The sequence below is a fragment of the Lepisma saccharinum genome, chromosome 12 (assembly GCF_977018435.1).
Source record: "Lepisma saccharinum chromosome 12, izLepSacc3.1, whole genome shotgun sequence".
Classification (NCBI taxonomy): Eukaryota; Metazoa; Arthropoda; class Insecta; order Zygentoma; family Lepismatidae; genus Lepisma; species Lepisma saccharinum.
Genome location: NC_139240.1, coordinates 56,134,759 through 56,146,334, shown reverse-complemented (window position 1 = coordinate 56,146,334; position 11,576 = coordinate 56,134,759). Strand labels below are relative to the sequence as shown.

Here is an 11,576-nt window from a genome sequence, read left to right as displayed (position 1 = left end):
AGCAATTTATAAGTTGTGTATGCTAGCTGAAGCATGACATTCTTAAAAATATCTTCTTTACAATTTTTTTTAGTCTCATCTTGTATTGATTTGCTTTATGCTCAAATCTAGTAAGATTTTTTTGTTTTTTTTAAATATAAATAACAAACTTAAACTTTGGTGTGTAGGTCTCCTTGGAAATTACACTGGAACAACTTTTCCATGCAAATATTTCTTTACTATAGTGAATATAGTTCATTTACATAAAAATAAAGATAAAAATCTACAGAAAAACAAATCAATTATGTGATAAAGGATATAATTGAGACTTGATATGTTCATTAAAATTACACTAAACAATATCATGTTTTAAACTTAATAAATGCTGAGCTTTGGTTGAACTTTAAAAGAAAAAAAACACGAAGAAAAGGGGTAGGCAGTATAAATGAAAGACAACTTGATTTCTTCATAAATAAGTGACATTTTTGTGCTGATATTTATCATAGTTATAACGCACATGGAGTAGGACAACGACAATCATATCACCTTATTTCTTTTTGGCCCACTGAAAAAATGACTACATTCGCAAGAAGCAACAGCACCACATTCTAGCAAGTTGCCTTGTACATGCATCAATCTCATTCATGCATGTTCAACACACATATTAGCAGTTTCTCATATCTCCAAAGGCACTTGAACATTTCTTTCTTATTTTTTTTCTCATGTTAACATGATCCAATAATCCTATCCAACTGCTAATCATGGCTACTATAAACACATTGACACTATACAGATGCTACGGTACTGTATACACATCACAAAAAATGTACTTTTTTTAAATACCTCTTTTCCACGCTGAGGTAAACCATTCACACTTGAGCACTTTCTCAAAACACGGCACAAAGTAAAGTCAATTAAAACACAGTTTATGAAACATTTTCATCAACTGAAAACCAAGCACACTGTTTCGTCAGCAAATAAAAACAAAAGAATAATGAAAGTACCACTGATTACATTCTTGCAACGTAAAAGACAAGCTACTGTTGGATTAAATAACCTGATTACCTTATTGTATATTCTTTGGAATATGTTACTTCTTGTTTTCACACTTGTTTTATCATGTGTACATTTACACACAGTTCAGTTCCTCGGCTGTCTTTTGTTTTTTTTAAAACAATGTCTACTTATTGTCACTATCGGAATGGTCGGATATTGAAATTGACGGATTCTCGGCTGCTTTCATTACGACGGTCCAGCTGAATAATGTCGCCTGATGTTTCTCTGCTCTCGTCTTCCGATTCCGTGAGAGCAGCTAACTGTGTCTGATCAGCTGGCAGTATAGTTAGATGTGTAGAATCGGACTGAAGAGTAGAAGTCTCACCAGGTGGGCAGACTTTGTGTTGCAGGGCCTGTATATAACTCTGCAAATATTTCAAGAGGCATATGTTATGCAATTACACTCATCATTTCATAAAAATATGAAGGGTTCGAGGGTAAAACATAGTCATTTTGGCCATTACAGAGTTTCTTAAGCAGAAAGGTAATTAGAAGCTATACTGTAGATAAAATTGTTTTCGTGTTGTGTTTACCAATTTCAGAAGGGTTCCATGAGTCCACGACATGGAAGCCACACGTGAGAATTGAAGAATGACTCTTTTTTACTTTAACTCAATAATGACACTTGCCGTGTTTTACCCCTGAGCCCTTCAATCATCACATACCATTTAATAATATGTCATAACCTTTCGTAAGTCTAAATTTCACCTATGAAAATATTAACCAAGCGCTCAGGTATTTGTCAAACTAAATTCCCTTTGTTAGGTACCTATTGAAACACACCTTAAATTCCTATAATCAGTGTCCAGGATTTTCAAAAGGGTGGGCAGGGGGGGGGGGACGAGGTTACATATACTTTTTAGTAGTCTGTCCTCATTTTGCCATCTTTTTCTCCTTTGATGTTCTATTTTTAGGAATTCTGGGTCAAAGGGAGTATATCCCCCACCAAGCCCCATCCCTTGGGCACATCACTACCTATAATATACATTCAGTTTGGCAGACAACCCAGACAACCCACTCCAATTCAAATCCAAAATATTCACAAGTTTGGTTTCATTGATAGGTACAACCATATAAGTTGAAGGAATTTTAGGGCATTTTTCTATAAGATCCTAAAAACGATAAATTACTCCTAACTACAATACAGGGCCTGGCAAATAAAATTGATTGTTTTTAATTACAAATAAAAACATAAGTTTTTCATGCAACAAAGTCAATTTAATACATGTTGTACTCAAAGCATTTTAGTAAAATAGCATGAGTGGCAGTTTCATGCAATTTCTTGACAAGGACAGTTCATTTTTTGAATAGCACACCTGTGAGGCACGGCAACTGAATCTGACGGTTTTTAAATCAACACTGAATGGAAGTTACTAGAGATTATGACATTCACCGTAATCTGCATGTTCCCAGTCGGAATACCATTTTACTGTGGGTAAGGAACTTCAAGGAGATGGCGTCGGCATTGAAAAGAACACCTGGTGGACAATGTAAGGTTCGAAATCCCAAGAACATTGAACGAGTTCAAGTCTCGGTTTTGAGGAGTCATTCACAATGCACTTGTCAGTCTCGCCATTGAAGTTCCAAAGTTTTGAATTCCAGCCTTGGCAGAAAAATGATGCTAATAAAAATACACTTCTTTTTAGCAAATTTAGGTAAAATTTGTACTGCTTGTAGTTTTTAAGAGAAGAGATGCTCTCTCGAATCATAGTGGTACAATAAGTAAAAGTTTGAGAGCACTGGATAATGTCCAATTAACATTGGATGTTAGTGTAAATATTGTGCAACGATAGTGAAGGTCACAGACAACCCCTTCCAATAGTATTGTTTGACCTTCAAGACCAGGGAACTACATCTCAGTGACATTTTCTAGAAACATTGTGCATGTTAGCTGCTCAGTAGCACTGATATTAATTTTACCTTGGTGATGCACATGAAAAGGACATATAAACGAGTTTTATCTTATTGTTAAAATGTGGCCAGTCTTTCAAAAACGTTCACCAGAAAAATTTCCTCCCATCAAGCAATCACTAAAAAGCAATGGCAGGTTTTATACCACTGACACAGAAATACCAGCCCAATCACCATTTCACCTAACCAACAAAGTGTGCAGGTTGTAACCAACACGATAAAAGCAGTGTCATGTATATCACAACTTTCTAGTGCTTTGCGTGGTAAATACTTAACAGATTAGAACATTCTAAGCCAAGATTGATGGCTCAAGACATCAGAAATGAAGAATGTGAATACAGCATAACCACACCAACCATGTCCACCTTAGCTTTTGTTATTTACCATACAGAAATATCCTCTTGTGTAGAAGATTAGGAACCTAATGTGTGATTATCATCATGCCAGCTATAACTATCCTCCCACATTGGAGAGGAAATAAACGCAAAGGACAAACTGTCATATATTGCCTAGCTACGGATCATAGGTACCCACGATCACCTTACTAAGATGATATTGAAAGAGGTGCGACAAATACGAAAGCATCATTACCAACTCTATTCCACCAATGAAACAGAAAAGTGAAGTACAGTGGCAGCTCTATGCAGTTTTCATCATAGACTGTAATGAAAGAAAAAGATTAGGTAATTCTCCGATAGCACTTAGTATTCTTTATTCTGCATTTACAAGAGCTGTGTATAGAATTTAAGATTGCTGAACTGAGGAGAGTAATAAGATGCAAGGCTAATACTTATATTTGTTACTTTATTTGCTGAAGTTATTCGCTGATGACTTAGTAATATGGGGAAACAGGGAAGAAGTAGTACAGAGACAGCTAATTAGTTGGAATAAGGAAATCAGAAGAGTATGAATGAAGCGAGGTGCTAATAACAACAAGAAACAGAGCTAGAAATGAACCAAGAATAAAGATGGACACGAAAGAGTTGAGGTAGTGGGGAGCTTCAAATATCTAGGAAGCATAACTGAGAGAAGTGGAAGCATAGATGAGGAGGTAAACAGAAGACCCCTGTGAAGTTGGCCCGACCCATTCGCGTTGCCCACTTCAAAACTAGTCAGGACGTTAGTTCTTCGTTAGTTCTCGATAGTTCTCATAAAATTTTCGTTAGTTCCGAAAATACATAGAAACTATTAAGGAAATAAATGGGTCGGGCCAACTTCACACTTTTTCGACCCATATTCAAATTCGAACCGAAAACCATCCAGATCGATTGATTTTCGTTAGTTCCCGTTAGTTCTCATAAAATTTTCGTTAGTTCTCAAAATTTATCCAATTTATTCGCCGAACAAAAAATCGAGGTAATTTGCAGTTTTCCAGTTTTCACACGGAAATTTTATCAAAAAATGGTCCGTCTTGGTAGAATGTAGAGAGTATGAGTCATTTTTCTTGAAACTTTAGTCATTTTATCAAATTTATCCAATTTATTCACTGAATAAATGCTTAGACGAAATGTGTTGTCCTGAACGGCCAAATTTCGTTGCCCACCTCAAACCTAGTCAGGACGTTAGTTCTTCGTTAGTTCTCGATAGTTCTCGTAAAATTTTCGTTAGTTCTCAAAATTTATCCAATTTATTCGCCGATTAGAAAATGGAAGCAATTTGAAATTTCCCAATTTTGACAAGGAATTTTTCTCAAAAAATGGTCCGTATTGGTAGAATGTAGAGAGTATGTGTCAATTTTGTTCAAACTTTAGTCATTTTATCAAATTTATCCAATTTATTCACTGAATAAATGCTTAGACGAAATGTGTTGTCCTGAACGGCCAAATTTCGTTGCCCACCTCAAACCTAGTCAGGACGTTAGTTCTTCGTTAGTTCTCGATAGTTCTCGTAAAATTTTCGTTAGTTCTCAAAATTTATCCAATTTATTCGCCGATTAGAAAATGGAAGCAATTTGAAATTTCCCAATTTTGACACGGAATTTTTCTCAAAAAATGGTCCGTATTGGTAGAATGTAGAGAGTATGGGTCAATTTTGTTAAAACTTTAGTCATTTTATCAAATTTATCCAATTTATTCACTGAATAAATGCTTAGACGAAATGTGTTGTCCTGAACGGCCAAATTTCGTTGCCCACCTCAAACCTAGTCAGGACGTTAGTTCTTCGTTAGTTCTCGATAGTTCTCGTAAAATTTTCGTTAGTTCTCAAAATTTATCCAATTTATTCGCCGATTAGAAAATGGAAGCAATTTGAAATTTCCCAATTTTGACACGGAATTTTTCTCAAAAAATGGTCCGTATTGGTAGAATGTAGAGAGTATGGGTCAATTTTGTTAAAACTTTAGTCATTTTATCAAATTTATAAAATTTATTCACTGAATAAATGCTTAGACGAAATGTGTTGTCCTGAACGGCCAAATTTCGTTGCCCACCTCAAACCTAGTCAGGACTTTAGTTCTTCGTTAGTTCTCGTAAAATTTTCGTTAGTTCTCAAAATTTATCCAATTTATTCGCCGATTAGAAAATGGAAGCAATTTGAAATTTCCCAATTTTGACAAGGAATTTTTCTCAAAAAATGGTCCGTATTGGTAGAATGTAGAGAGTATGTGTCAATTTTGTTCAAACTTTAGTCATTTTATCAAATTTATCCAATTTATTCACTGAATAAATGCTTAGACGAAATGTGTTGTCCTGAACGGCCAAATTTCGTTGCCCACCTCAAACCTAGTCAGGACGTTAGTTCTTCGTTAGTTCTCGATAGTTCTCGTAAAATTTTCGTTAGTTCTCAAAATTTATCCAATTTATTCGCCGATTAGAAAATGGAAGCAATTTGAAATTTCCCAATTTTGACACGGAATTTTTCTCAAAAAATGGTCCGTATTGGTAGAATGTAGAGAGTATGGGTCAATTTTGTTCAAACTTTAGTCATTTTATCAAATTTATCCAATTTATTCACTGAATAAATGCTTAGACGAAATGTGTTGTCCTGAACGGCCAAATTTCGTTGTCCACCTCAAACCTAGTCAGGACGTTAGTTCTTCGTTAGTTCTCGTAAAATTATCGTTAGTTCTCAAAATTTATCCAATTTATTCGCCGATTAGAAAATGGAAGCAATTTGAAATTTCCCAATTTTGACACGGAATTTTTCTCAAAAAATAGAAACATGTTAGTCTTAGGGGGAACTACGTTGGTGTGTTCCAAGCGGACGTGTGCCATATTGCATTCAACTCAATTTTTTTAAACGGGTGATGTGATATATATAAGACACTGTTTTCTAACACCTGGAAAATGATACATTTGTTACAATCATGCAGTCGTAACATCTTCCTGATTAAAGATTTGTTGAAGAAACCTTCACCATTGCATTTTTCCTGAAATTCTAGCTTCATTTGATTCTAGTCTGTCTGCTACGCGGGAAAATCTTGGTGGGTGATCTAAGGTCGTAATATTTCCGGCTTTGTCCCCACATAAAGCGGCTCTATGGGCCACCAAACCTAAAATCAAATGGTACCTGGGGGAAGAGGATAAAAGCGGCCGCAGCGTGGTGCTGATCACATCACCTCCAAGATGATCGAAACATATGTAGGGCCCAGATACCTTCATGGCACGGTGCTATATACACAGGGAAGAAAGTTTCTTTCCACCCCTTCCTTCATCATCTTTGAAATTCATGCAAGTTAATCATAAGAACTGCATAACTGATAGTAAAAATTTATATGTTGGAAGAGAACTTGCAAATAGTGCTAGCCACTAATAATATCAGTTCAGTAATTCTATAGATTTTTTCCAAACCTACAAAACTGTTACATTAAAATTGGGTCACCTCGGTATGGTAGTGTTTGTGATTACTCGTTATTAATTAGAACAAATCAAAAATTGTAATTTTAGAAACATTGCATTATTTGAAGATGACAGTTATGCAAATACAACTGCCAGAGAATAAAGAAAGTGACACATCAAATTACCAGGGAAGTGATTATCGCAATGGGTTATGACGCCAGGGGTTCCAGGTTCGAATCCCGGTCTGAGCATGGCTGTTTTTATGAGTGTCCCTTCATCATTTTCATCATCAACATTCATAGTCATCATTGTGATTAAGGCAAGGAAAATGCTTTTATTTGTATATTGTTTATTACTTTGATCATACCCAGGCCGAGATTTATGTGCTGGTCCGGTGTTGACAACATCAAGAACTCACTCAACTCTATGCACAGTTTCAGTTAGTCTATAACCTTTAACCCAAGTCATGCCAGATGGTTAGTAATACTTTTCATACTTCCACATTCCTAATATCTTTTTTTACTTCAATATATGGCTGATTTCAAAGCAATTTTTCCCCATTGAAGGCTGGGAGCTGCAACCCTCCAAATCCTTCTAAATCCTGATTAAGTCTTGATCATATAGCATACCTCATAATTGTGAATATCCAATAAAACTTACTAAGCTTGTTGATTTCTTCCAGTCATAGCAGTGTTCAAAAAAAAAAAAAAGTTCTGATAGTGCTTTTAGCTCTCCAATGACAAAATTAAGGAAGAAGAAAGAAAAAGCTTAAATTAATTTCATTCAAGAAGATATTTTCTCTAATCTTTGTAAACTTGCTTATTAGACAAAGGTTTCGCCAAATGACAGCAAAGTTTGTTATGGGATGAAAATTTGAACTCTCGAGTATCTCCAAATTCACAAGTAAAATATACATGGAGTGAGTACCAGCCTATAATTACAGAACCATTTACATTTCCATAATTGTATATATTTATTTAATTTGCTTGGGTGGGCAATCGAGTGGGCACAGGAATTTTTGGGTGGGCGTTTGCCCACCGGTGCCCACCCCTGTGGGTGAAAAAAGTGTGACGTTGGCGTGACCCATTTATTTCCTTAATAGTTTCTATGCATTTGCAGAACTAAATAAAATTTTATGACAACTATCGAGAACTAACGAAGAACTAACGTCCTGACTAGGTTTGAGGTGGGCAACGAAATTTGGCCGTTCAGGACAACACATTTCGTCTAAGCATTTATTCAGTGAATAAATTGGATAAATTTGATAAAATGACTACATTTTCAACAAAATTGACCCATACTCTCTACATTCTACCAATGCGGACCATTTTTTGAAAAAAATTCCGTGTCAAAATTGGGAAATTTCAAATTGCTTCCATTTTCTAATCGGCGAAAAAATTGGATAAATTTTGAGAACTAACGAAAATTTTATGAGAACTATCGAGAACTAACGAAGAACTAACGTCCTGACTAGGTTTGAGGTGGGCAACGAAATTTGGCCGTTCAGGACAACACATTTCGTCTAAGCATTTATTCAGTGAATAAATTTGATAAAATGACTAAAGTTTCAACAAAATTGACTCATACTCTCTACATTCTACCAATACGAACCATTTTTTCCGTGTGAAAACTGGAAAACTGTAAATTACCTCGATTTTTTGTTCGGCGAATAAATTGGATAAATTTTGAGAACTAACGAAAATTTTATGAGAACTAACGGGAACTGACGAAAGTCAATCGATCTGGATGGTTTTCGGTTCGAATTTGAATATGGATCGAAAAAGTGTGAAGTTGGCCCGACCCATTTATTTCCTTAATAGTTTCTATGTATTTTCGGAACTAACGAAAATTTTATGAGAACTATCGAGAACTGCCGAGGAACTAACGTCCTGACTAGGTTTGAGGTGGGCAACGAAATTTGGCCGTTCAGTACAACACATTTCGTCTAAGCATTTATTCAGTGAATAAATTGGATAAATTTGATAAAATTACTAAAGTTTCAACAAAATTGACCTATACTCTCTATGTTCTACCAATACGGACCATTTTTTGAAAAAAATTCCGTGTCAAAATAGGGAAATTTCAAATTGCTTCTATTTTCTAATCGGTGAATAAATTGGATAAATTTTGAGAACTAACGAAAATTTTACGAGAACTATCGAGGACTAACGAAGAACTAACGTCCTGACTAGGTTTGAGGTGGGCAACGAAATTTGGCCGTTCAGGACAACACATTACGTCTAAGCATTTATTCAGTGAATAAATTGAATAAATTTGATAAAATGACTAAAGTTTTAACAAAATTGACCCATACTCTCTACATTCTACCAATACGGACCATTTTTTGAGAAAAATTCCGTGTCAAAATTGGGAAATTTCAAATTGCTTCCATTTTCTAATCGGCGAATAAATTGGATAAATTTTGAGAACTAACGAAAATTTTACGAGAACTATCGAAGAACTAACGTCGTGACTAGGTTTGAGGTGGGCAACGATATTTGGCCGTTCAGGACAACACATTTCGTCTAAGCATTTATTCAGTGAATAAATTGGATAAATTTGATAAAATGACTAAAGTTTCAACAAAATTGACTCATACTCTCTACATTCTACCAATACGGACCATTTTTTAATAAAATTTCCGTGTGAAAACTGGAAAACTGCAAATTACCTCGATTTTTTGTTCGGCGAATAAATTGGATAAATTTTGAGAACTAACGAAAATTTTATGAGAACTAACGGGAACTAACGAAAATCAATCGATCTGGATGGTTTTCGGTTCGAATTTGAATATGGGTCGAAAAAGTGTGAAGTTGGCCCGACCCATTTATTTCCTTAATAGTTTCTATGTATTTTCGGAACTAACGAAAATTTTATGAGAACTATCGAGAACTAACGAAGAACTAACGTCCTGACTAGTTTTGAAGTGGGCAACGCGAATGGGTCGGGCCAACTTCACAGGGGTAAACAGAAGAGGACAAATGGGTGGTGGACTATATCAAAGCGTTCGAAGATTAATATGGAATAGGGATGTACCTATGAAATGCAAGAAGGTAATATATAACACATACTATGTGCCAATAATTACGAATGAAGCAGACATGGACAATGACGGAGAGAGACAAAAGAAAGATGCAGGCAGTGGAGATGAGATTTTTAAGGAGTATATTGGGGAAGACTAGAAGGGATAGAATAAGGAATAAGGAGATCCAACAGACAGTGAGGTGATGAAGCTTCAGGACAGGATAGATGAGATGGTTCGGACACATGAAGAGGATGGATGCAGAAAGACTACCAGTAAGAGCTTACAATGCACAAGGAGTGGGAGTAAGGCCAAGGGGAGAGACCAAGATGTTGATGGAAAGAGCAGAGGACAAGATTTGAACACCGTGGAAAGAGATGAGTGGTGGAACACCAGGAAAAATGGAGAGTCTTGACTTCTATGCCGACCCAGCCAGAGACAGGAAACGGCGATGAGGATGATGATGATTTGCTTAAGTCTCTAAAACCAAAACATATTGGTGATGGGTTTGAGTTTGAATGAATGTCTTAAGTCCACTTTAATACTACATCTCAAAGCATTGGGACTAAACCCTACAGTTTAAATTGGGATCCGAACCACTATGTACCTCCGCCCAGTATCAAACCCACGAACCATTCATTACAAGGTGGCGACATTTAACCTACACCATCAGGGAGGTCCGTAGTGGCAATGATGATCAATGTGCTGACCACATGTCAGCCAAGGAGAAGAAAAACGTGACAAATCTTGGCTCTCAAATGAAATGAATGAATATCTTACAACGAGAATCAACTACAATGTTCATTCCTATTGTTATCCATGGAACACTGCAGTCGCTAGCAGTAATCTACACACTATTCACACTAGGGCTTTTTACTCAAGGTTTTGCATATGATAGGAAATGATAAATAATCAGGAAATAAAACAAATATTATCTTACTAGTGATTACACAAGAATGAACAGCTTGAGCAAAGAGAGGCATTTCACACAAGTTCTGAATGTTTAGAATGAGGAAAATCTTTAGATAAACTCATATTCAATAATAAAACTAAAAATTAGCTGAGGAATGTAATTTGTACATTTGAATAATTTATAAATTTGTTATTAAAATTAAAATACTGTGCACTACATTTCACTTACTTAGAGTGTAAAAGTGAGAACATCAAATAGGCTACTTATTATTTGATCCAATAAGTAATAAAAAAATACTTAGTATAAAATCACTGCTAAAGTTATCTGTGTAACAGAAAATTTGCTATAATCGATGTCAAACTGTAATGAAGGCATACATACACCATTCTATTGGGGTGTTTCCTGAATTTGAAAATGTGATCATTCAGAGAACAATATAGTGAAAAAAATGTGTGTGTGGAGCTAAAGAAAAGATTTATAGAAATTGCAGTGTTGACCTGAGAAATATCAGCAGACTTTTTGAGTAGTGAGTTGAGTAGCTCAGTTTATTTTCTTTTTTGTGTGTTAAAATATTAGTAAAATGTAAAATGCTGAGCATAATTTTCTAACCTGAAAGAAAATTATTGTAATATGGCTCTTGTGACCCCCTTCCCTTCCAAGGGACTGGGAAATTTCATTTTTTGGAGTGGAATTTTTAAATCACATTACATGAACACTTACATAGATTCAAAACATTTGTCATGAAATTCAAATGTCTTTATCCATCACTGTTGTTAGTGAATTTTAGGATTTGCTTAGTCGTGTTATGAAATATACAGTGTAGAAAATGTCAGGAATATATACATGTGCACACAACACACATATTCTGTACATACAATTCATGTGTAAACATCACGTGACAGAGGAGAATTAGACAATA

General features: G+C 35.4%; 1 protein-coding gene across 3 annotated transcripts in view; it reads right to left on the bottom strand.

Annotated features, from left to right (window-relative positions):
- Window positions 1-440: 440 nt before the first annotated feature.
- The window catches only part of LOC145996122 (transmembrane protein 198), a 304,521-nt gene continuing 293,385 nt past the window's right edge, over window positions 441-11,576 (bottom strand). For 2 of the 3 annotated variants that reach the window (XM_083132401.1, XM_083132402.1), the window contains one exon: window positions 441-1,400. In XM_083132401.1, coding sequence (XP_082988527.1) covers window positions 1,173-1,400 — 228 coding nt within the window. In that variant the 3' untranslated portion in view covers window positions 441-1,172. The remainder of the gene's footprint in view (window positions 1,401-11,576) is intronic. The other variant, XR_014442749.1, reaches the window with a different exon arrangement.